Genomic DNA, 26,667 nt, shown 5'->3' with positions numbered 1-26,667 from the left:
AGAATTGACTCGTTTGTGACCTTCGGACCATTTACTCTGAAGGCCTCTCCAGTTTGTAGCTTGTTAGGGTATCCAGGCATGGGACAACTTATTTTCCTTAAATCCTTTGGTTTTGGGGTCCAGATCAGGATGTGGAGACTCAGGTCTGGATTTCAGGTAGGATGAACCCAACAGACCAAAGCAGAGAGCTCGATTTGCCGACTCTGACGCAGGTCCCACAGAAGATGGCTTTCCAGCACGTGGCGTGATTTGCAGCTTGCGTCAGGGCGCTGGGTTTCATCCGTGCCCTCGGTCCCGCTGCAGTGTGACACTCTGCAGTGCCGGGGTGTCACGCGTGAGGACTGTGGGCCTTGTGTGGGACCCCGACATGCTTCACCGCCATGCTCGGTCTGGCCATAGGTCTCTGGGGAAGAACCCGGCCACGGGTGGGTTTGACCTTAGTGTCCCCCCCCCTCCCCAGCACAGCGGCGTGTGCCACGCGTGGGGGTGGCTCCGATGGCGGGGCTGTTCCTGGAGGGGGTCAGCGTGTCCCCAGGGGGAAAAGCCTCGCTGTGCGGGGAGCTGCTCTCGCTGCACGGCCGCGGAGCTCGAACGGCGCCGCCGCCCCCGGGCCCCGCGCTCTGGTCCCGCCGCCACGGCCTGTGAGGGGCTCCGGGCTCCGGGGCGGGCTCCGCGCTCCGGGGCGGTGGCGCCGCCGCGCTCCGCCCCAGCCGGTCCCCGCGGCCCGTGACGCGGCGGGCGGGGCAGAGCTTGGCGGCGGCGGCGGCGGCCTCGGCAGCGGCGGCGGCAGCGGAACGGAGCGGGTGGCTGCGGGGCCGGCAGGATGCTGGAGATCCAGCTGGACGATGGCGGCGTGGGGGGGTACCCGGGCGACGATTACTGCTCGGGGTCGGTGATGTCGGAGCGGGTCTCGGGCCTCGCCAACAGCATCTACCGCGAGTTCGAGCGGCTGATCCACTGCTACGACGAGGAGGTGGTGAAGGAGCTGATGCCGCTGGTGGTGACGGTGCTGGAGAACCTGGACTCGGTGCTCACCGACAACCAGGAGCACGAGGTGGAGCTGGAGCTGCTGCGGGAGGACAACGAGCAGCTCCTCACGCAGTACGAGCGGGAGAAGGCGCTGCGCAAGCAGGCCGAGGAGGTGAGCGACGCCGCCCCGCGACCATCTTGGCCGCCCGCCGGGCGGGGGCACCGCGCCGCGGCCCCGCTGCGGCTGACAGGGCCCGCGGGGCGGGGCGGGGGGGGCCGCGGGGGCCGCACGGGCCTGTGGTGGGGCTGCCTACCCGCAGGCCTCGGTGCCTCGATCGGCCGCCGCCGGCGGCTCCCCTCCTCCTCGGGCCTTCACGGCGGCCCCGGGGCGGGGAGGCTGGGGCGGCTGGGGCGGCGGGGGAGCCCCTGGGGCAGCGGCCGGCGGTGCCTTCTAGAAGGGGAGGACGGGCGGGCGGGCAGGGCCTGGGCCCTGCGAGACGTGTCCGCTGGTGCGGGGTGGGGGGGCGCGGGGCTGCCGCTGCCCCCGCCGGCGGGATCCCCGGCCCTGGCCCGCCGCAGGCCGCGGGGTGAACGGCCCGGCCCGGCCCGGCCCGGCGCCTTCCGCAGCACCGCGGGCCCGGGCGGGCAGGAGCCGCTGCGGCTGATCCGCCCCTGGAAAAGCAGGAGGGGGAAAAAAACTAAACAAAAATAGCTCCAGTGCTGTGGGTTTGATAATTCACTTTGGAACGGCCACAGCACATCGGACTGGACACTTGTGCTGATTCGTGGTTTGAAAAAATACTTCTACAATGGCTAATTTTTATGCAGCCATACAGCGTTTTTAATGTCAGCAGTGAGGGATTTAGTTGGAGCAAACTGTTACCTATAGAGTACAGCATCTGATTTTTGAAACTTGCTTTTACCAAAACGACACCTTGAACCTTAATAAAATAGTTTCCCAAGTTAGCATCCGCAGTTGCGTATGGATTCGCTCCCACAAGAGCCGTGTCAGAGCTGCTCGGCTGGCAGGGGGGATTTGGAAGTGGATCAGGAGAACAAACCCCTCTCATGGAAAGGAACGGGAATCCTTGGGTTACAGATGAGACCACACAGGGAGGGGAGGTGACTTGCACTCTGTCTTCTTCCTACGTCTGTGCCTGCCCCTGCTGAAATCGAGAGCATCTTTTTAGCCGTAAGTGAGGACTGTGAGGTTTGCTGTTAGTCTGTGAACTGGGATAAAGCGTTGAGGGTGGTCCATCACCACCACGTCATCCTTGTTTCACTACACAGCTTCTTGAAAAGTGGGGGTTTTATCCATCTTTTAGACTAAGAAAGAGCAGAAGATTTAAAATTCAGCAGTCTTACTAGGAGTCAAGTTCTGATTTGATAAGGGGTAGTTGTAGAACTGGAGAACGATGTAAAGCACCCCGCAGTATTTTCACAGATGTGTTCTTTTGCTTAATAATCACGCACGAGAATCATGCTGACTTGGTGAGGACGCTTGTGGTCCATTACTAATACTGAAAGTGAGAGCCAGTCAATTAAAGTTTTAGTCCTGAGTTTTAATTATGTATTAATGGACTAATAAATAATCTTTTAAAATTCTTGTGAACGCATGTAGGGATTGAAAAATGATTCTGAGTACGTGAGACTTTACTTGTTAAACATTGGCGTGGAGACAGTATTTTGCGGCTTCTGAGAAACAAAAGTGCCCTATTTGGGGGCGGGGGGGGAAGAGACTACAAATGGGGAATGGAACAGGCTGGTTGGAATGGTCTTGTGTCTTTGGGCTCGGGTGGATTTCTGTTCTTGACTTATTGGATAGAGAATGTGTTTTCTGGAAGCAAATGTAGTGACGACAGTTACATTCACTGCAAGGAAACTCAGGAACCGTAGCAGGATGCTGTTTGCTGAGGTTTCAGAAGCACCGGTGATGATGTTGCTCCGTCATCCTTATGCACAGCTCAGTGTAAGTGGGGAAAAAAGTGTTTGCAAGGAGACTTGTTACCAAAGAGGAATAGATAATGTGCTTTTTATGAGGGTGAGTATTTTGCCTCTACATCATCCCTGTTGCAAGATCATATATGGAATATATGGCTGTCATTTCCCTCTGCATATAACAAAAAGTACATTATTTATCCCATATGCTGCTTACTATGCAGTAAATTACATGTTGTGGAGGTGGAAAATCTATATATTACAGAGGATTCTGCTGTTCAGTGGATAATTGTAAACAATCAAACCCCAGAAGAATGATTTTCCCCCCAGGATGTGGATTGCTGTTCCGTAGCAGTGCCCACAGTAACCAGGGAAGGTCCGTCCCACTTCTCGAGCAGCGTTCAGCCCCCCGTGCTGCGCCTCAAGCCTTAGGGTGAGATCTTCACTTTTAAATGGGAGGATCCTCCTCTGGGAACAGGATTTGACCCCGGTCTTGATTCCTCTCGGCGCATGAGTGCTAATTACAACAATTAAAGTGACACTGAGAGGTTGGGAGTTGAAGATGAAAAACGGATCTGTTCTTCTCTTGCAATATCGTGTCAAAAGACCCTGAGTTATATTTACTTTATATTAGTTTATTAATTTCAAAGTAACCAAAACCACAAGTGGGCATTATTCTCTGGCATAAAAATGTGCGTTGTGTTGTATTGTTACTACTGCTGCAGAACCATCAAATCTTGCTGTTTCGTTTTTATGCAGAAATTGTACACAAACAGACTATGTTTCATTAAATCAGAGCTGTTCTAACAACTTCCATTTCCCTTTGGCTAGATGCTGTAAAGGAAAGTTTTCGTTCTCAACACTCTTCTGTCTCTTTCTCTCAGATGGTTCTATATATTATCTATTAAAATAGTCTTTGCCAAAAGCAAATTATTGCTTTATTTTCTAAACACTTGGGCTGCAGAGTGACTCCATGTTTTCCACTCATCCTAAAACAGGACAGCAGAAGCACCTAGGCAAGTAGATTGAAAATAGAAGTTCCTTCGATGGGGCGGTGCTGTTGGTCTCTGTGGTTACGGGGCTTAGTACACGGTGTTTCCGTTTTCCGAGCTACTGAAGATGTGGGATTGCACCAGGTTTTTGGTGCTTTTGTTTTCTTCCATCTGTTTCGTATTATGTGTGGTCATTATCGCTTGCATGGTAGGGTGTTTCTTGGAATTGCAGCGTTGTCTAGTTTGGCGGTGACCCGAGATCATCTAGTCCAACCCCCCCTGCTCGCGCAGGGTCAGCCGGAGCGGGCTGTCCAGGACTGCAGCCAGCCAGAGTTTGGGCATCTCCACAGACGGAGACTCTACAGCCTCTCTGGACAAGAGGACACAGCCTCAAGCTTGGCCAGGGGAGGGTCAGGTTGGACATTAGGAAGCATTTCTTCTCAGCAAGGGTCATTAGCCATTGGAAGGGGCTGCCCAGGGAGGTGGTGGAGTCACCATCTCTGGAGGTGTTTAAGAAAAGCCTGGACATGGCACAGTGCCATGGTCTAGTTGCCATGGTGGTGTCAGGGCAATGGTTGGACTCTTCCAACCTGATTGATTCTGTGACAACCTGTCCTGGTGTTTGACCGCCCTCACCATAAAAAAGTGCTGCCTTGTGTTCAGCTGCAATTCCATGTGGTTTAACTTGCGCCCATCGCCTCTTGTCCAGAGAAGAGTCTGGCTCCCTCGTCCTTGCTCCCTCCCAGCTCCTTACCCACACTGGTGAGATCTCCCTGAGCCATCTCTTCCCTGGGCTGAAGAGCCCCAGCTCCCTCAGCCTCTCCTCCTAGGAAAGATGCTCCAGGTCCACTTACCACCTTTGTGGCCCTGGTATTTGTGGTGGTGTGTACTAACACGTGGTATTCATTTATTTTTAGTGGTTAAGTATTGTTTTTGGGTTGATTTCTGAAGGAAATGAAGCTTATATGATCGCTGCATTAGGCAGCCGCCCCCCATAACTTCGGAAGCTGGTGACTGCTTTCAGCCATATTTGTAAAAAAAAGGGGCTAGTTGTAATTTTTTTTCTTTTTTATGAAAAGGAAAAGAGAGAAAGGCCAAGTGAAGGTCCTGGCTGGAGGAGAGACAGGCAGATCTTGCCAGCATGCAGGTCAGTAGCAGGCAGCAGGACAGTTGGCATGTGGGTCTGGGGCAGGTGGGTCCAGCTCTCGTTAGCCCATGCAAACGCTGTCTCTTCCCGGTGTCTGCTCAGAAGACACCCGGGGGTAGAGTTGGGATGGGGAAAGGGCTAGGGGAGCTAGGAGCAGAAATCCCCGGGGAAAACAGCCTTTATTGGGTCTACTCTTAATGAGACATTTTGTTTTATCTAAGCTGCTTTCCTTATGTTCTGGATTCTTCTTCCCTTGAAGAAAACCACCACCGTGTGCCCTAAAGGCTGGTTTCTGCAGACATAGTTGGTCACGTTTGAGCACTAATTCCAGGATTAGCGTGCACGTGTGAATGCATGTAAAAGCTTTCGCAGATGGGAAGCACAGGAGCACGGGGCCGGCTGGCTTATGTTAGCATTGCTTCTTGGAGGGCAGACAAGCAAGTGGACCTGTACCAGGCGTGGAGGTGGCCTTCTGACCTCTTGTTGCGTGAAAACTGCTTTCAGTGAAATTTCAGACATCACAAGGGGAATGGTGGTGGCTGTCTGAAGGAACGAAAGTGCATTAATAGCAAAGTAAGATCTTGGTCGATTGGTTTGCAACATCACTTAATGTTCATGAGAATTTTTCAAACGGATGCTCATTTAACATGTGTACAGGAATGGTGTAGAGATAAGTACCTGGTGCTGGTTGGGACGTCTGACCCCCTCTGAAGGGCTTTTGTAGCTTGGGTTCTGCGTTACACAGTCCAGCACCTGAAAGCAACCTCCGTCGGAAAGTGGCTAAGGAAACCTCTGTCTCAGTAGACATGGCTGTTGTTTGTAAATGGCGACTCTCCTGCCTGTGGTGGTAGGTGTGTTTCCAGGCTGCAGGCGTTGGAGGGCAGGTGACGCTGCCTGCGTCAGCGTGGCTGGGTCTTTGCTCGGCTCTGGGAGCAAGGAGCTGGCGTGTGACCGTGCGGCAGAGCCTTCCAGGCTGTGGTTCTCAAAGACTTGTTGTCTTGCTGTTGGACCTGACTGAGAGGTGGGCAGTGCTGCTCCGAGCTGCTCTGTGGTGTGACGTGAGCTTTGGCAGCACAGGGACCCCTTAAAGCAGTGTGTGCCGCTGTGTGTGATGTTCCCAGTGGGCTGTCTTTTGAGTTGTCATCTTCTGGGCTTCCCCATGGGTGTATCTGTGCTCTGGGTACTTTCACAGAATCACAAATGGGTTGAGGTTGGAAGGGATCTCTGGAGGTCGCCTGGTCCAACCACCCTGCTCAAGCAGAGTCGCCCAGAGCAGGTTGCCCAGGACTGTGTCTAAGCAGCATTTGAATATCTCCAAGGGTGGAGACTCCGCCACCTCTCTGGGCAACCTGTGCCAGTGCTCAGTCACCCTCAACGTGCAAAAGGGTTTCCTGATGTTCAGAGGGAACCTCCTGTGTTCCAGTTTGTGCCCATTGCCTCTGGTCCTGTCACGGGGCACCACCAGAAAGAGCCTGGCTCCGTCCTCTCTGCACCTTCCCTTGAGGTATTTATATACATTGATGAGATACCCTGAGCCTTTTCTTCTCCAGGTGCTCCAGCCCCTTTGTCATCCTTGTGGCCCTTCACTGGACTCTCTCCAGTATGTCCCTGTCTCTCTTGTACTGGAGAGCCAAGCACTGGACACAGCAGTCCAGGGGTGGCCTCACCAGTGCTGAATAAAGGGGAAGGATCACCTCCTCGATCTGCTGGCAGTAGCTGAGGACACCATTCAACTTCTTTGCCACAAGGACACGTTGCTGGCTCCTGTTCAACTTGGTGTCCACCAGGACCCTCAGTTTTCTGCCAAGCTGCTTTCCAGGTGGCTGGCCCCAGCATATACTGGTGCCTGGGGTGCAAGCCCAAAAAGGATGTGAACTGTAAAAGCCCTTTGCTGGCTTTGCCACTGTGGGACTCGTGTTCAAGAGACACCTTGGTGTCATCCTTTCCCACTTGAGAAAAAAGAGCAACATCTTTGTGATCTCCATCTTCTGATGGCAAGCTGCCGTGGCCATCGCTTCCTCTTTATGGCTTGCTCTTTGCGTCGTTATTTTGCATGGTAAGCACGTTCACTTCCCAGTATTTTATTTTTATGTAATGGTTGGAGATGCCTCCGATGTTTTGTTTGAAAACCATCAGGCAGCGCTTTGGGAAGAGCTGGTCCTTTGGGAGAGGCACGGGCTGTAGTCGCCGCAGGTTTCTGTGTGGCTGGAGGTACTTAAAGAGCTCTCCAGCTGGGTGGCAATATTGCAAGTTCACTAGCTCTTGTCTGCATCTCAAACAACAGAAAGGCTTTTGAAAATCCCCCTGACCCATTTGTTAAGGGATATTTTAAATATTGTCCCTCCCTCGTACACTAATTCCCTTTCAGAAGAAGGTGAGGAAGGTGATAAAAGTGCTGCTCTGTGCTCCAGCCCCCGGTGTTCTCCGCTGTAGCACTTTTTCCCATTCTGCCTGGCATTGTCTTTCGCTGTGAAATGAATCACAGCCTGGGAAGGCACTTGCTGTTTCCCCACCCTGAAACCTGACCTCACAAATAGCTGATTAATGGGAGTTTCTGCAGCTTGATGGTGACCTCATAGCATGGAAGGAGCAAAGCATTTGGGAATAGCAGATACCAGCTGAAGAAAGGCTTTGCTTGTCACGTGCATCCTTCCCGCTGTACGCAGTCGGAAGTGACTGGCAAGCATGAAACGTGGACTTACTGCCCGGCCGTCTGTGTGCAAGGGCTCTCTCTGTATTCTGCAGGCCCCTCTTCGTGTGTTCCTGGAGACTGCGGGCACTGTCCGATTTCACCAACCGAGTGAGCAGCAGAACCTGTGTCATCATTAGAGGGTTCTTCCCATTTACCTGGAGTCCTCTTTTGCAGGTGTCTTGATTTACAAAAGCTGTTGATCCCAGAGAAACCAGATTCTTCATTTTCGTGAAAAGTACTGTGAGATTTGTGATGATTTTTTTTCTACATGCAAATGTTAGATTTCATATTCATGATACTTTCGTCGTTACTCATTGTAAGGTTCCAAAATGTACCCATTTAATCGTTCAGGAGTAAAAAAAAGCAACACAAGTGTGAGCGCCTGTAAAGCGATTCCATGTCTTCTGGGTGAGACAAACCTTAAATCATTGGGATATTAATCATCTTTTCTTATTTTTCTCCTCTGTCCTTTGTCAGTGGTATCACTTGAGCATAATTCAAATTGATCACAATATTGCAGATTATGATTAAAACTCAACAACTGAAGATATTTAACTCCATGTATTTAGAAAGTAAGCAACGACAGAAAACGTTTTTGAAGACCCCTGTGTTTCAAATCCATATCGAAGTAGGCAGCATTAGTTACAACGATCCTAATTTTCTCCTTTCCCTGTTAAATGGTAAAATAAACTTACTGGCCATCCTTACCAGTGGTGACAGCCTCACCGCTGCTTTGGCCTATGATCAGCACGTCTGCTGTGTGAGCGATGGTGATCTGTAGATGATGAGCATGCCTTTGCTTGCAGAAAATCGTAGCAATAAAACTAAGTAGGATTGTAAGGCAAAGATTTACCATCCCCTTGTTTCTCTCCTGATGCAGGACTAGGATCGATGTTAATGCAAATAACAGTGATAGAAATAATTCTTTACTTCCCCTGGAGGTGATGTAGGGGGATTTGCTGGGAAAGAATTAAATGGTGCCTTTTCTCTACTCAGATGTGAGGGTCGAGAGCTGCCTCTGCAGCAGCAGGAGGGTTTGCTGCGGTGCTGGAGTGGTTCCTGTCCTGCCCCTGCCCCTGCCGCCATGACACCAGGGAGGAGACTGGCTGCAGAGGTTTGAGAGCAGCAGCCACTCTCTTCCCTCTTAGCAATACGGTTTTAGTGTTGTGGCAGTCTGCCCTCTTTCTGCTTGCTTCCTCCTTGTGCGTGGCTCCGTTAGGAGTCAGGTGAGCCGGCACGTGGTGGTGCGGAGCCGGGGCCACGGCGCAGATGGAGCCCAGGCTGGCAGCACTGCGGCGTCCTGAAGGGTGCAGGATGTGCCGGGCTGTTCCCAGGACCTCGTCTCCTGCGGGATCTGTCTTGGTGGTGAACTGGTCAGCGCTGGTTGTGAGATGCAGGAGAGAGATGTGTCCTTCTGCTGGTGGAAAGCCAGGCTGGTCTGATGGAGGGTACCAAATGCAGACTCAGAGCTGAAATGCAGGATGTAATGCTTTGGGGTTAGGCAGAGCAAAAAATGCTCTGAGAAATGCAGAAGCAGCTTGTCCTTCCCTCTACTTTTTCGATCTTCTCCCCATAAAAAGTTTGTGTGCTGAATACTTTTTTTTAATGGAAAAGTTATAGATTTTTTTAGCGTATTAGAGGTGTTATAGGACAAACAGTTGCTGGGAAGCCACTTGCTAAAAACGCTTGATTAGTTACTCTGAATTTTTCTAATAAATGGTGTGAAGTCTACACTGATTAGATGAAATGAATTTGGAGACTCTTCAGTTTACAAGTTTTATTAATTTAAAGAAAGCTAACAAAATCAATTTGTGACAGGCAATAGAATCTGACCATATGATACGTATTTCTAAATCACTTCTTTATGAGGCATCAGGCTTTCCAAACATAACGCCCATCAGTCCTTGCCATCCGGTCACCTTGCTTTATTCTCACTAGTCTTGGAGAAAAAAAAAATATATCCAAACACAGATCCTTCCTACAAATCCTCTTTATGTCACTCAAACGTATGGCACTGACTAATGTCATAAATATCAGTGTGTGTTATTAAAAATTACCTTTAATGTAAAATTAATCTGAGCGAGCACTATGAGCTGTTACTATATTTAAAGAGCAATCCAAGATAATATTCTGGATGTTAGCTGCTGCTGGTGATCAGGGGTTGTGGCCAGGTTTCCCCTTGATGAGAAGCTTTTTTTTATTTCTCTCGATGAAATGAAGCAGGCTGCTTCATGGTCACTCTCTGTTCATGGCTCTGCAGGTAGACTTTTCAAGGCTGGTGTTGGGACATGCTAGGTATATGAAGGCAGAACTTAGCATTGGGATTTCAGGAGGTAGAATTGTAAGAGAAAAGCCAAGACAGTCTGGGAAGATTTGGACTTTGCAAATGAATTTAAATAACTGTGATGACTGAAGTATCAAGAAAAATCCCTAGCCAGTCTTCACTTTTCTGAGAATGATGCAATCTTCATCTAGCAGAGGCACCCTGGCACCTTTGTTCTTCCTCTTGCGCACTAAGGAGGAGGAAGATGGCGCACATCTCCATCATCATCGGTCGTCGTGCCTCCAACACTTCGTAGCAGGCTAGGTCCTTTCACGCCGCTGAGGAGGAAGCGTGGGGTGTCCCAGATAAGAGGAGCTGCTCCGTTCCTGTTCTTACCTCTGCACAGTCTTGGAGCTCACATGGGGAGTGCTGGCCAGGCGCTGGCTGCTCTGCATTGACTTCAGGTGGTGGTGGAGTGATGTCTGAGCAGCCAACTGGACCCTCTCCTGCCTTCCCCCACGGGAACCTGCTCAGCATTTCCAGGAGACTGCACCATGGTACTCAAATACTTACATCACGTTGTGCCTGCGAGCCTTGTAGGCTCAGCCCGTCTCACGCTGACTGTGTCCAGCCCTTGCTGACCACTGTGTGAGGACCAGCAGATCTGTGCAGGGCTGCCATTTCATCTGTCTGCTTCTCGATCAACAGGGACTGCAGTTCTAGTCTGGTCTTTCAAATAGATAGACCATCAGTCTGAGGTTGCACATTGATGTTGGGAAGATTGACGGCTAATCTACATGGCCAGGGATGCCACACATGGGCCGTGACAAAAAGTGCAATTCTTCTGTATTTTGTGGTGGAAAATCCCTTCTTTTCTGCAAGGAGGTGGTCAGCCTTCAAAATTGTGGAATCATAGAATCACGGAATCGTTTTGGTTGGAAAGGACCTTTAAGATCGTCGAGTCCAACCGTTAACCCAGCACTGCCAAGCCCACCACTAACCCACGTCCCTCAGCACCACATCTACACGGCTTTTAAATCCCTCCAGGGATGGGGACTCCACCACTGCCCTGGGCAGCCTGTTCCAACGCTTGACAACCCTTTTGGGGAAGAAATTGTCCCTGATCTCCAATCTAAACCTCCCCTGGTGCAACTTGAGGCTGTCTCCTCTCGTCCTGTCACTTGTTACCTGGGAGAAAAGACTGACCCCCACCTCACTACACCCTCCTTTCAGGCAGTTGTAGAGAGCGAGAAGGTCTTCCCTCAGCCTCCTTTTTCTCCAGACTAAACACCCCCAGGTTCCTCAGCCGCTCCTCATCACACTTGTGCTCCAGACCCTTCACCAGCTTCGTTGCCCTTCTCTGGACTCGCTCCAGCACCTCAAGGTAGTGAGGGGCCCAGAACTGCACCCAGGATTCGAGGTGCGGCCTCACCAGTGCTGAGTGCAGCGGGACTATCCCTGCCCTAGTCCTGCTGGCCACACTAGTGCTGGTACAAGTCGATGCATTGGGTGTGGTTTTCTGTTTGTCTGCAGTTCACTTTGCAGTCTGTTGGGCTGCAGCGTGTCCAGAATGATATCCTTGGAGCTGCGTCTTGCTTTCCAGGACAGGTTGCTTTAGTTCAGGTATCAACGGGAAGCATTGGTTGGGCCTTTTGCTCCTGAGCTGGCTGGTGACGTTGTCTCTCCTGGTCGTGGACAGCTGCTGGTGTCTGCCTTCTCTCCTAGTGCCCTGATTCGAAGGGACCTGCTCAAGGCAGGATGTGATGCTCAGCTGGGTCTGACCAAAACAGTTTCAGGCTCTTATTTTTCTTTCCCATTCTACGTGGGGGTTGGCCATCCCAGCCTCGGGCACTCTGTTTTGTGGCATGAATGCTGGTTGCCTCTCAGGACTCGAGCAGACCTGCTCATCCCCCTGGAGAGGGGAAGCAGCGTAGCAGCATCAGAACAGGCTGCCTGCCCTTCCGTCTGCAGGGCGTGTGGGAAGGTTTTCCTGTTGGACACATGCTGAGTTTCTTCCGAAGGGTAATTGTACATAGTAATTGTAAATCCTAATTTAAATCAGGGAAATTAACTAATCTGTTAATGACTATTTTCAAGGTGTATGTTCTAGAGGTATGTTAGCTTTTTGCCCTCTTTTTCAGAGTCTGTCTGAAATTTTTGGTTCTGTGGTTCTGTGCTTGAAAAAGGACTGAAAGGGCTCGTTTGCAACACATTTGTGAACAGCACATTCGGAAGAAGTATACAACGTGATGTACAACGCGTTTAGAACTCAGTTATGGAGAAGTACCTTCCCCTTCCCACTGTGGAGAGAGCTGTCGTTCCAGGATATTTTACAGTTTTCTTTCACCAACCAATGACAGCTTTGGAAAATAATCCAAATACATGTTTTGGTTGAGCTAAACCAGAATTCTCTTTTTTATTTAGCTGTTAATCATTGTAAAATACGTTGTCTTGCAGAAAGTGGGACACTAGGACATGTGTTTAACGCATGAGCAATCTAAATTCAGCGTGTCACAGCAGAGATGGGGAGCAAGTCCCTCTGTACTCGGCACTGGTGAGGCCGCACCTTGAATGCTGTGTCCAGTTCTGGGCCCCGCACTTCAAGAGAGATGTTGAGGTGTTGGAGCGAGTGCAGAGGAGGGCGACCAAGGTGGTGAAGGGTCTGGAGGGTCTGACCTACGAGGAACGGCTGAGGGAGCTGGGGGTGTTTAGCCTGGAGAAGAGGAGGCTCAGAGGTGACCTTATTGCAGTCTACAACTACCTGAAGGGAGGTTGTAGCACAGTGGGAGTCGGCCTCTTCTCCCAGGCAACCAGCGATAGGACAAGAGGACACAGCCTCAAGCTTGGCCAGGGGAGGGTCAGGTTGGACATCAGGAAGCATTTCTTCTCAGAAGGGGTCATTAGCCATTGGAAGGGGCTGCCCAGGGAGGTGGTGGAGTCACCGTCACTGGAGGTGTTTAAGAACAGATTGGACATGGCACTTAGTGCCCTGGTCTAGTTGCCATGGTGGTGTCAGGGCAATGGTTGGACTCGATGATCCCAGAGGGCTCTTCCAACCTGGCTGATTCTGTGATTCTGTGAAGAGGTGTGTGGTGTTTGCAGATGCACGTGTCTGCGTGCGCAGGACTAGAAGATGGTGAAAATGGCTGGTTGCTCTCGTGGCACATCTCGAATACTGAGTTCCGGGTCTCTCTTTACTTTAGAGGGTCAACTGAGAAGGCAAGTGTCTGTTTTCAGGAGAAACCTCCCTAGGTTGAAGAGTGGATCAGCAGAGTTGGTGGTATTTGTTGTAGAGATGCCCGTGGTGGTAAAATTAAGAGGAATTTGGTGCTCTCAGTGTTTAATTTGGTGCACATGTTCTCCTCCAGCATTACTTAAGGAAACTGTATAGATTGTGTTTGAGAGTATCAGAGCTAAAATCAGAGTGAGTGGTTTCAGAGCTAAGAGATTTTCAAGTAACTGATACATTAAGTAGTGTTTTTCTTAATGCATCTTAATGAGTTTTGTATTTCATGGTGATGATGGCATTAATTGACTGCCTCTGTCTGGGTCTGCCTTCCCATTTCACTACATTTATTGTTGCTCAGTTTCAATATTCTCCCCAGAAGCCCATGGAATGGATTTTTTTTTTTTCTGTTTGTGAAATATCCACTGATTTATATTGGGTATAATGGAGTATTTCTGATGTCTTTCTCTGCATGGTCTGAATTTGACCCTCCAAAATCTAGTTACAAAGCTCATCTGAAGCTCCACTAGAAAAGAAAGTAGCCCCACCTCCAATGGGAGGGTTAAATTCTGACCCCCAGCGCCTGGTGTGGAAATGTTCTGTTGTGCAAGACATTGTAGCAGACATGGATACTACGTCTGCTGAGTATTTCAGAAAAGCATTGCTAGATTCGTGAAAGTCCTGTACAGCTTTGAGACACCTCAGGATTGCTTCCCATGAAGATCTGAGCAGCTACCAATACATGGGACAGCAATGTGCCCTCGTGGCAAAGAAGGCCAATGGTGTCCTGGGGTGCATTAAGAAGAGTGTGTCCAGCAGATCGAGGGAGGTCCTCCTCCCCCTCTACTCTACTCTGGTGAGACCTCACCTGGAGTATTGCGTTCAGTTCTGGGCTCCCCAGTTCAAGAGGGACAGAGATCTACTGGAGAGAGTCCAACGGAGGGCTACGAGGATGATGAAGGGACTGGAACACCTGCCTTATGAGGAAAGGTTGAGAGACCTGGGGCTTTTTGGTCTGGAGAAGAGAAGACTGAGAGGGGATCTGATTAATGGGTATAAATAGATGAGGGCTGGTTGTCAAGAGGAAAGGGGCAACCTCTTTTCAGTTGTGCCCTGCGATAGGACAAGGGGCAACGGATGCAAGCTAGAACACAGGAAGTTCAACCTCAACATGAGGAAGAACTTCTTTACCGTAAGGGTTACAGAGCACTGGCACAGAGAGGTTGTGGAGTCTCCTTCTCTGGAGACTTTCAAGACCCATCTGGATGCGTTCCTGTGTGACCTGCCCTAGATTGGTCCTGCTCTGGCAGGGGGGTTGGACTCAATTTCCAGAGGTCCCTTCCAACCCCTAACATTCTATGGTTCTATGATTTATTTTTTGCTTTTAGATCATGAAGGTGTGTTATAGAATCGTCTTGGTTGGAAAGGACCTTGAAGATCATCGAGTCCAACCATTAACCCAGCACTGCCAAGGCCACCACTAACCCATGTCCCTCAGCACCACATCTACACGGCTTTTAAATCCCTCCAGGGATGGGGACTCCACCACTGCCCTGGGCAGCCTTATCATACCGTGTGACACACATCTGCTAGAAATATCCTGTTGTTTAGGACGAAAGAGGGGTTCATGGGATAAGGATGAAAAAAAGTATTGAGAGAAATACAGAAGGGTGATGGCGGCAGGTGGCCTCTTCACTTCTGTGTAACGCTTAATAGGCTCTTGCACAAGGAATTTGTCTTCTCCAGCATTACAGCTGCATGAGGAGTGTGTGGCTTGGTAGCTTTGCACGCACAAAGCTTTGTTTTTAAGGTGTGTTGGGAGTACTAGATCAGGTTTGGTATCGTTTTTATCCTTAGTACATCAGAGGGACTGAAAATAAGCTCCAGTAACTGTTTTTAATTATTTAAATAGAGATTTCCCACTCTAAACGATCTATTTTATTTTGTTTATCACTTTGTGCTTTTCTGTAGTCTTTTAAAGACAAGTTGTTTCTCATTGGTTCGATGCAATTTGGCTCTGTATATAAAATAAGGAGATACAGTATTTGCACACATATGCTTAAGAAATTCTATTAGTCATACTTCTTACTGCATTTTCATTTTATTAGAAAATGATGAAGGACTTTGTTGGAGACATAATACTTTTCTGTTTGTGTTTTGAACATAGTAGTGTTCAACAGATATTACTGTACTTTCACATTCAATCTTTGAGCATTTATGTTTAAAAGCACATTGAATTTAAACTACAATGTTATTTTTATCCATTGATTTGTATATACCTTGTACTAGGTGCCTTCTGCCTCTAGAAATATCTACTTACTAGTATAACTGGAGAAGTCTGCTTCAAAGGGGCTTCCCAGCACGGTGCCTCCTCGGAGTCCTGTGACACCTCCGGCTCTGCAAGGAGGGATGGAGCATGTGGTGGCCCGGCTGCGGGCGCCTGCCGGGGCTGCACGGGGTCACTGGTTTCACTGGTTGTCCTCCCTCTGGAGGCCCTGCTCCAGCAGAACACATGCCATGTGTTCAGCTTCAGGGACGTCACGTGCTCCATCGACTGCCACGCTGGTCCCAGCCGTGGAGCTGAGGTTGTCCATCTGGTGCTGGCTGTCAGCTTGATCCCTTCCTTGGTGGCTGTGGCTTCAGCGGGGGCTGTACCCCTGTTCTGGGGCCCTGCCATGGGCGTGCAGGCAGCGGACCTTGCTGTTCCCACCAGCCTGCTACCCCTGCTACAGGAGTCTCGGTGGCTGCTCTGCTGCTCACTTGCACGGTGGTCTTTGACAAATCTTCTACTCACTTTGTTACAGTTTTTTAAGATCTGTAAAATAATGATTTAAGCACCTCTCAGGATAGTTACGTGGTTTAACACAGCTTTTCATCACAGCCACCTTTTGTAGCAGCATTAAGTGCAATTGCAGCATCTTTGTAATTCCAGTTATTCGAAACACTGCCTACGTTTTACCAGCCCCACCTTGATCTCACCTCCCTGGTTGCTTTACTTTCCATTCCTACAGCTGGGTGGCTTTTGTGGTGTGTAGCCTGAGTTGGATCAAAATCATCACATAATTTGCACCAGAATTCCAGATACAAAAATACATACAAATACATTTTAGTCTTCACAAAGGAAGAAAAGTGTACATTACTAGGTTGGGTTTGTTCCATTAATATTCCTTTCATTACCCAGTGTTACCAGTATCCATTGTTATTCATGCTCTCTTTCTGTTCCACGTTTAAAAGCAGTGCATCGGTATCTTTTATCTCCCTGAATGGAGGCTCCTGCTAAGCTGTGCAGGAAGCAGAAAACTCTGACTTCAATAATGCAATGTCACGCATGAAAAAATTTAGAAAGGAAGAAAAAACAGGGAGGCAAGAGTTTGGATAGCGGTTGTTGGATGCTTTCCACTTGCTGCGCTTGTGGTATGACAGTATGATTTAGGAGAAAATCACCAGCTACACTCTTGAAATAAGGAAAGTTGTCTTAAACTGGTATTTCCCATGTAATTTTGCTGAGAATGGCTCTGTCCCAGTGTCTACCTTTCCTAGTACAGCCTGTTGTGGAAGCAGGGTGTGAAGCAGGAGGTCTGTGCATGTCACGACGTGATGGGTGTCCAGCATCCACTCAACCTGTTGTTTTAATACTGAATATCTATTACTATATGTTTATACACACACACACGCAAGGTAATATTAGTATTAAATATGTATGTAGCTATAGTATGTATAGTTACAGCGCTGGGGACTGTCTTGGTTTAAGTTGAGTTACTCCAGACTTGATCCCTGTGGACTTCTCACCGCATGGTAATTTTTGCACCAAACCTGTAACTGTTTTGCCTCTGACATTCTTAGAGACACCCGCTCTTAGTTAAAAACTCAGGACAATAACACTGGCAGGGACTTCCTGAGTCAGCATGTCCAGTCCCTTGGTATTGCAGGCAATGGAGTTATATAATCTGTTTCATAAATATATCAAGCTTTATCTTAAAACCATGAGTTAAATCTCCTGCCTCTACTCTTACCTTCTTCTGAATTGCAGTGGAGGGTTTTTTTTTTTATTCATGGCCTAGTTATAGTGGTTTGTTCTTGTGCCAGCACTGTCCTTTACTATTAGTAAGTTTTTGCTCTATCAAGTATTTTTGTCTTTGCTGTGTTAATGGAAACTGGTCCTGTCCGGTCTTGGTCTCTGTTTTCTAGGTGTTGGAGCCGAGCTCTCTGCTCCCTTCCCAAAGAAGGCGGCCGAGCTGGCCCGTGCCGTGTGTCCTGCTAACATGGAGGTGCCTGTGTGTCACCTGGCAAACCTAGTCTTGTATTTCAGGTTTCCTCATCCCCCTCTTCCTTGAGTAACACGTCGCCACATCTGGTGCTTGGGTTGATCCTCCCTGAGAGGTGGGAGCAATAATGGGTGGTTTTCCAGGTACGTCTTACTGGTGCTCCGCATGGTGGTGTGAATGCTCTCCCGGGAGTGTCCCAGTGTCACGTTGCCTTTTTCAAAGTCCTAGTAGTGAGATTTACCTGAGGGCTGTCACCTTCGTTAGCACGGTCCAGTGCAGTCTGTGTGACATGCAGTGGCAGGAGGCAGCAGCACGTCCATCTCCTCTCTGCCCTCCTCATGCTGCAGTTGCGTCTGACCCAGAGCATGTCACCATGGGGCCTGATAAATAATCGTTCTGTCATCAGCTCCTTCCTCTCGACCCTCCTCATCACGGTGGAAATGGCTGTCCCTATGTGCGTGCCCTTGCACTTGTGTGCCGTTCAGTCCCAGTGTTGCTCTGGTCTTCGGCATCATCCAGTTCTTCTCCTGTGATAATTTGGTTCTTTTTAGTGCCGGTGGCACCTCCTGGTCTTGTGTCATCTGCAAGACTTTACAGTCACACCTCCTTTCTTTTGTTGGCTGTGCTTGCCGGTGGAAATAGGGGACAAGGCTGTTCTCAAGGCAGTTTTGAGAAGAACTTTGCTAGCAGCCCATCCCTTCTTTGTGCACCTCTTTCCTTCACCACATCTTCTGTCCCAAGCAAGCATGTCATCAGTCCCACCAGGAGATGTGAGTGTCTGGACGGGCGAACTCTGTGTCTCGGGCAGAGCTGGAGCAGGGTCAAGGGTGTGGGAGGGTCCCCTCTGCCTCTCCTGGCTGTGCTGTAGGACCAGGCCTACTTCACAGCGAGCATCTTAAGAGAAAAGTGATCTTCCTTTGACAAAAGACTCTGATCCCTCGGCACAGGGTTATAGGAGATGGTAATCTTTGCATAAATCAACAAAAACCACATTTATTTCACAGAAGGCATTCAAAGGCCAATCTATGGCTACAGAGTATCTAGCAGATAAAAGATGTCTTTTTGATTAATTGAAGTCAGCAACAGGAACAAAAATCTTTATCTCCATGCTCTGCAGATGTAAAGGAGATGGTATTTCACCAGAAGGTTGTATGCTTTCATGGAGACGGCCATGTTCCTTCAGGAGTGCATTTGCCTTTGAAGAGGACAGCGAAGATTCAGACACGGGGCGTAGCTCAGAGCATTTTTCCATCATGAAGCTGTGTACTGCGTGTCCTCCTGGACTAGCAAGTTCCAAAAACTAAGTTGAAAATCCAGTTAAAATGGTGTTATAATGTGTCAGAAAAAATGGGAAGGAGGAGGAAGGGGTTGTTCTCTTTTATGATGTTTTGGCCATTCTACTAATAAACGGCCTTGTTCTCTGTCAGCTTTAGTTGAGGTCGGAGACCTCAGCCAAGGAAGGCTGATATTTATTTTTCCATCTTAGATGCATATTTATGTGTAAGCATCTTCATGTGAATCAGTGTTATGTATCTTAAGTATCTAATATAGAATTATTTATATATATATAAAATATAATCATGCATTCCTAATATGAAACACCTCCTGGTCCCAAGGCTGATGTGTATCACAAATTGTCCTGTGAATACGGTTTGAACTTCAGGCCAAGCTCTGGAATGACACCGTTGCCTCCCTGGTCTGTGGGCTCCCTGCAGGTGAGGTGACGTCCCCTGGGAAGCCGTGCGCAGCGCGAGCCCTTCCCCGCTTCCCCAACAGACCTCTGGTTCCTAGGGGATGTCCCTGCCGGGTTTGTGTTCCTCCCTTCTTCACGCAGGCTGCGTTTGCCCCTCCAGCCCTGCCAGCACGGGGACGAGGGGACAGGCCGTACCATTGCACACACCACCAGCCACCACAGATTAAGGCCACGGAATGAGATTTCCGCATATATGCGCATCTCTGGCTCTCTGCTTGATTTATCGCTGATGTGATGTGATGATTTCTGATTATATGCTACTATTTTTAGTCCTTTTCTTCCTTTGCAAAAGGCAGTAAAGCAGGAAGCCGAGTGATCTGCGCTGTACCACTGCTTTTCAGAGCAATACTCAGTCTTTCGCCTTAAGACGATTTTGTGCTAGATATTTTCCCTGTAAAGACTCGTGTGTGAGCTGTTGTTGTTTGTCACAATCCCAGGTTATTACAGACCAGTGATCCTCCCTGAAATCTGGGGACAGAGCCTAGCAGAAAAAAATCCATGGGACTAATTTGATGTATAGCACCTTCATACTCCAGTTTTCTTAGTTCACTGAGGCAATTACCCGTTTAACTGTAACTGTTCATATTCAGAAATTATTCTTTGAAAGCAAGTGTAGGGGCTCTGGAAAAAAGGATAAAAATGATAAAAAATAGTAAAAATGTTAACGCTGTGGTCAGCCTCGCTATTGAGAACTACTGGGCGTGTGGGCTGTTTCTTCTCCCAGTGCACCCGTCTGCTTTGTCATAGTGGGATTAAAAAAAAGAGTATTTTCTTAACCATCAGTGGAATTATCTGGTTGTTCTATTTCTGTTTTCTAAACGTCTTTATTGCATCTCCATAAAGATGGAGCTGGGAGTTGTGAAATCACTGGGGTGTGGGTCTGAACTGAGCCCTGTGCAGTGAAACCGTCAGAGAAGATCGGTTGGGGCACCTGGCTCTGCAAGTGAGAAACCCCTGGAAATCAAGGGCAGCTCCTGGCAGCAAGTTAAGCTCGTGATTCTTTGCCAGCACCATATTTGTTTTTGCCTCTTGGCAGCACTGAAGTGAAAGAATGCAGTCAGCAAATTTGCATTTCAGTTTTTAAACTTAGTCCACTGGGCATTTTAATTTGTGGCGAAGTTCTTTGTAAATAGTGTATCATCTCCGTTATTTTAAGATGTCTTTAAGAAGACTATAGGGCTCTGCTGTTTGCGTTAGGGGGTTGGTTTTTTTTTTGGCCCACTCTTAATCTGTTAAATTTTTAAGTTTATAATGAAGCAAGAGTAATATCTGCAGTATCTGCTTTAAGTGAGTCATTGGAATTTGTACTATTTCTGAGGCCAGAAGTATGAATTTGATTCATGTGAATATTCTTACCCCTTCTGAAGCCTTGCTGGTGTTAGTTAGCACCCACAGAGACACGGAGCTTCATATGATGCTTGGTTTTAAAGCATAACCGCCTCTGTGAGTCTGGTTAGTAAAAAAAAAAGAAAAAAATTTAAGTATTTAATTCAGTTTGTGTTCTCTCTTTCTCCTGCCCTGGTATGAGTTTCTGGCAACATGGGAAGGCAAAGCGTTGGTGCAGAGCACCATGTGGTAGGGGCAGGGGGATTTGCTGTGTGCTAGGAGATGTGCCTGGCAGGTTGAGTTAGGGCAGGAGAGAGACCGTAGCCAGCCCGGGCAGCGCTGCTTGGCTGGGCTGTACGCAGCCGTATGCCATGGTCCATGAGCCACAGCTTGAGGGCCATGGCACAGCATCATAGAATCACAGAATCGGTTTGGTTGGAAAGGACCTTGGAGATCATTGAGCCCAACCGTTAACCCAGCACTGCCAAGGCCACCACTAACCCATGGCCCTCAGCACCACATCTACACGGCTTTTAAATCCCTCCAGGGATGGGGACTCCACCACTGCCCTGGGCAGCCTGTGCCAGTGCTTGACAACCCTTTTGGTGAAGAAATTGTCCCTGATCTCCAATTTAAACCTCCCCTGGTGCAACTTGAGGCCGTTTCCTCTCATCCTATCACTTGTTACCTGGGAGAAGCGACCGACCCCCACCTCACTACACCCTCCTTTCAGGCAGTTGTAGAGAGCGAGAAGGTCTCCCCTCAGCCTCCTTTTCTCCAGACTAAACACCCCCAGGTCCCTCAGCCGCTCCTCATCGCACTTGTGCTCTAGACCCTTCACCAGCTCCGTTGCCCTTCTCTGAACTCGCTCCAGCACCTCAAGGTCTTTCTTGTAGTGAGGGGCCCAAAACTGAACCCAGGATTTGAGGTGCGGCCTCACCAGTGCTGAGTACAGGGGGACGATCCCTGCCCTAGTCCTGCTGGCCACAGTAGTGCTGGTACAAGCCAGGATGCTAGTGGCCTTCTTGGCCACCTGGGCACCCTGCTGGCTCATATCCAGCCGGCCATCGACCAACACCTTTTCCACCAGGCACTTTCCAGCCACTCTTCCCCCAGCCTGTAGCAGTGCATGGGGTGGTTGTGCCCCAAGTGCAGGACCCGACACTTGCCCTTGCTGACCCTCACACAGTGGCCTCGGTCCATCACTCCAGCCTGTCCAGAGCCCTCTGCAGAGCCTCCTGCCCTCCCGCAGATCAACATTCCTGCCCAACTTAGTGTCATCTGCGAACTTACTGAGGGTGCACTCGATATCGCGCTGTAGCTGACGTGCTGCCTCTGCTGTCTCTGTCCCTGGAGGCTGTTGGTACAAATGTGCCTGAAGTGCCTGTTTCCCCCAAACTCCGGGCACCGCTGAGGTGTGCTGGTGGATGTGCTCGTATTCCTGAGCAAGGTCATTTTAATCTCTGCTGCTTTTAGGGGCTAGTAAGGCTCTTCCCTGGATGCTATATGAAATGTCTACTGCTGGCTTATTGTAAAAAAAAAGATAAGCCTGCCTGAATACCCAGATGAGAGCTCACTCGTGCCGTGGGGGTGAGCGGCAGTGACAGCACGTGCTAAGCCGTCTCCCAGTCAGGAGCGCGCTCTCCTCAGGGATGGCACCGGCAGTGAACCCTCCTCCTCATCCCGCTGCCGTGGCCGTTCACTCCTCTCTGCATCTGGGACTTTTCCTCCTCTCGGCCCTTCAGCCCTTCTGATGCCCAGGGAGGACCTCAGGTGAGATGGCTTCTGATGCAGGAGCAGCTACAAGGTGCTTCAGAGAGAGGCAGAGTGAAGAGCCCTTGGGTCCCTGCACACCAGTGTCGTTGTTTGATCTCTTCAGCAGACAGCACAGGATATACTGCAGCACGTTCAGCTGAAATGCTGTTCTTCCCTGACAATACTTGGGGTAATATTAATTTTTAATACTCTTGTCTCCATGTCTCTTCTCCAAATGGGTAATTGATTTCTGGTTTTCTGTTTCTTTGATTACTTTGAGGTTGCAAAATAGATGGGACTGAAGAAGACTGAGCCATATTTGTAGAAGACTTAATCTTTCAATCAGTTTCCTCTGAATTAAACCAAAACAGCAGTAGCAAATCCAGGGATCCTATTAAAGATGATCTGCATAGTGGGAATAAAATTGGGCTTGTACCTTCTTTTGCTTTCTAATTTACTGTTGAGAAATCTGTGAATGTTTTCCTTAAAGTCCATTCGTTTTTGTTGCTCCTAAAAACCTCATTCCTGCCTGCTCATGGACAGAGAACGAGGAGCAGGAGGGCACCCTGAGCCGAGAGGGTGGTGAAAGCTGAGGCAATGCGATGTGATGGGATTTAGCCCTTGGCTGTAATTAAAAGGGTTCATCAGTAGAGCTTTAGCACAGAGTGGTTCCAGCAAAACCCTGCGAGGAGATGGGGGTTATACCAGGAAAATAGCTTTTTTGGTGGTGTAGCTTCGGTCAGTCCTCCAAATGGAGCAAGAGAAACTGCTGCTTCTCTAGGTCTGGGGCTCAGTGTAGCTGAGGGTTAGGATGTTTTTTTCTTTTTTACTCATTCTGAAATTATATTGTTATTCTGGAAAATGTTTCAAGAATAAATCTGAAAATTAACTAAGCAGATTGCTTTATAAATGTCTCGAAACCGATAAACCAGATTGCTGGATATTTGTGAGTGACTAAGGGATTTCAATGTTTAATTGACGTCTCAGAGAAAAAATGCTTACTTAAAAATCTAAACCCCTGTACGGTCTTAAAATTTAATTAAAAAGTAAATGTTTAGCCTCTGAGATAACTCCTTTATTGTGGAAGAAAGGTATTGGCATTTCTGGTATTTCTAGAAAATACTGCTGGAAAACAAACCTAAGAGGGGGAAAAAAAAACCCTTATGGCAATAAGTTTGGGTAGGAAGGGAAAGAAAGTTAAAAGCCCAGTTAAAGATTAAAGGCGCTGCAAAACAGCGAGTGCAGGAAAGTCAGACGTGGCTGAAATGCTTTGGATTGTTTCTATAAATACAGGTATGTAGGAATGAAAACTGACTCATAGTCCAGATGAATTTACCGAACAGTTTTAAAGGTCTGCTGGAGTAATAAATGATGTGGCCTTTCGGTCGTCTGCAGAGGGAAGATCCAGTTCATGAACGTCGTGATGGCTCCAGTGTCACTGCTAATTATTCCAGTAAAAGCAACAGGAGAAGTGCACGTGGCTTATCCTGAGCATGCAGTCAAATCCTGTGTGTGCTGTTTCATGTGCAGAATTCAACAAATTAATCTTGCTGTGCATTTGAATGCATTCGTTTCCCTTGGAATCTTCTCCAAAAATGATTTTCACCAGAGCCTGTCTCTTGTAGAGTACAGTGAGGCTTCAAATTAAAATTGCCATGCCCTCTTGGGCGGCATTATTTGCAGAGAGCAATGCTTTTCCCTGTGCGGAGGACAGAGGAGGGTGAGAGAAGGCTTTTCTTCCCCAGGATTCATCCTTTTAGAAAGAGGAGATTGCAGCCAGCCGATGTGCATGTGCTGGTGAAGCTGTTGGGGCTCGACCTAAGGAGCATTTTGCGACCAGACGGAGAGGAGGAGAGGCAGGGCCAGGAGCAGAGCACCCTTGTGAGCTCCCCGTAGCCCTCCGAGTTACCTCCTGCAGGCGCCTCTTGTTCTATAATAAAGGTAGATTAAAGCCGTCTCAGCTTTATTTCCTGCTCTCTCTCTCTTTCTCTGTAGCTCTGAATCCAGAGCTGCTCTTGGCCCCAGTCGTGCTCTTGCCGCTCAGCTGGTGGGTTTGTTTTTTAATTACTGGACTGGTTGGTGCAGACAACTGTGTTGTTCTGGCTTCTTGGATGTTGCTGTTTAGGACTAATGTAATGAAACTCAAATTTTTGGGTTGCTAAGGCCACGATAGGACTTGTTCTGAAGCTAGTGAGATGGCTTTAGCATCCTACGCCATTGTAAGCATGGTGGGACTGCGCTTTAGGCTTGGTTTGCTGCGGAGAGGGTGTGTGTGGTTAACAGACCAAATGTTCCCTGAGCATTATGGATTTTTCCCCAAGTTTGTGTCAGGGATGTTACCAGAACCAGCTCAGTTTCCGAGTCCAGAAGCATGGATTATGGGTCATTCTTGTGTAGGAGTGCGCGTTGTTTTGTGCAGACACACGCTCGTGACCACGTCTAGCACAAGAACCAGGCGTGCTTAAGTATACTCGGAGATTTGAAGATGCTCTTCACTTTCCAGGAACCCTGTTTAGTTTAAATATTTCACGAAAGCAACTATGACTACGGCTCTTAATCAAGAGTAATGTGTGATATCAATGCACTGCAGTGGAGCTAAATTGGATGTTTCACATGTTTCACTTTGCTGGGCATGTTGGTATCTGGTGCAGAGAACGACTGAAGCTCCCAGGTCAGAAGTGACATTTCACAGAAATAGTAACCTGAAGTTGGGTGTTTTTCTGCTGTGTTTTCATCGTAAAACGAGTATATCTGTAAAAAATCTCTCTTTCAACCCAACGCTCTGGGCAGGAGTCCACACCGCTGTGTGCACAGCGGCCGCTTTGCTGTTGCTAATGGGGGTTAGCAGCAATAATCCCTTCCCTCCCTTCTTTGCCATGAGCAGCCAGCCAAGGTTTTCTTGCTAGGTATAAATTTGTTACATTCTGCCGCGAGAATCTCCTCCTCTGCCTGCCTCCCTCCTCCTTCCCGTGGCGCCCACGTACCGCAGAGCCCTTCTGGAGTTTGCTGCTGGGGCAGGTCACTGTCTCTGGGTGCAGAGGTTGCTCTCAGCTGCCCGGAGTCGTGGATAAGTTTTCCAAAAGACTTGCACGTTTCTGTAAGACTTACCCACCACGTGAATCATCGGTGAAGCTTTCTAAAATGGCACAAATAGAAAAATTGGTCTGGAGGTTTGTGACATACATATTTGTAAACATGTGACCATAGAAATAGGATTTGTCTTCTCTGACATCAAATTAACAGGAATCATAATTCAGCCTGGCACGAGGACGAGCAACGTTGCTGAAGATTGTAAGAGTTGTGCTGGTTTACATAACTTATGTTGGACTGTAGTTTATATTAATTATACATTAAAGATAGCTAATACTTTCTCATATAAAATAGTCTCTTCAGCTTGATTAAATGCTATTGTACTAATTACAGTACTTAATTCTTATTTCCTATTTTGTAATTTATATTCTCTCAATTTTTCTTTTTTTTGTGAGGAGAGGAGAAGTCCTATAGGGCAAACACATTTTACATTTATTCCTCATGCGTGCCTCCTTCTCTGCTTCTTCCCGATTCAGAAGTTTATAGAGTTTGAAGATGCACTGGAGCAGGAGAAGAAAGAACTACAAATCCAAGTGGAACACCTTGAATTTCAGACTCGACAGCTGGAGCTGAAGGCCAAAAACTACGCAGATCAGAGTAAGCAAAGTTGTACAGCAGATGTGGTTGTGCACTTTGCCTTCCACACACTTATAATGCTACTTTGAAAATATTTTTCATACTTTTTGTTTGTTTTAATGTAATTTCTGCAAAGCCTGGAATGTCTGGTTATCCCTTACTTTGGTATAAAATTCTGAGCCTTCTAAAGGATGGGATGTATCCACACTCATTTGGTAGAGGCTTCATTGCTTCTCTCATGCATGCTCAGTCTCTCCAGATACAATATTTGGGCCACTGATAAAGCTTCAGAACCTGGTTTCCAGTTTCTCCTTGTCCCTGAACAGAACCTCTCATTTTTTTTTCTCATATAAACTATCATCACATTTATTTGCTTGTTTGTTTATTTTTTTTTAATACTTCCTTAACATGTGCAGCTGTGTTTTGTTGGCTGAGGTTCCCCTCAAAATTCGTTGGTGTTTTGTCCTGGACTCCTGCTCCTCAAATAGCCAGAGGTGCCCATCCCAGAGGATAATTTAAATTGTTGTGTAACTAGGACACTTATGGGCACCAGGCTACTGCTGAAGAAGTCTCCTTCTATGGTGTTATTGCACTATCTGGTCTGCTCATTTTGGGAACACGCAGGTACCCATGAAGTGAGTTTGTAATAAAGACCAGATCCCACAATCTGCAGTA

The 26,667-nt window shown here is 48.3% G+C and overlaps 1 protein-coding gene across 23 annotated transcripts in view; it reads left to right on the top strand.

The window, feature by feature from the left end:
- The first annotated feature begins 757 nt into the window (after positions 1 to 757).
- The window catches only part of MAPK8IP3 (mitogen-activated protein kinase 8 interacting protein 3), an 83,179-nt gene continuing 57,269 nt past the window's right edge, over positions 758 to 26,667 (top strand). For all 23 annotated transcript variants that reach the window (XM_068420377.1, XM_068420371.1, XM_068420376.1 and 20 more), the window contains exons 1-2: positions 758 to 1,141; positions 25,893 to 26,013. In XM_068420377.1, coding sequence (XP_068276478.1) covers positions 824 to 1,141; positions 25,893 to 26,013 — 439 coding nt within the window. In that variant the 5' untranslated portion in view covers positions 758 to 823. The remainder of the gene's footprint in view (positions 1,142 to 25,892; positions 26,014 to 26,667) is intronic.

Source organism: Nyctibius grandis, chromosome 30 (genome assembly GCF_013368605.1).
Source record: "Nyctibius grandis isolate bNycGra1 chromosome 30, bNycGra1.pri, whole genome shotgun sequence".
NCBI classification, from domain to species: domain Eukaryota; kingdom Metazoa; phylum Chordata; class Aves; order Nyctibiiformes; family Nyctibiidae; genus Nyctibius; species Nyctibius grandis.
This window is presented reverse-complemented; position numbering and strand designations above follow the sequence as displayed.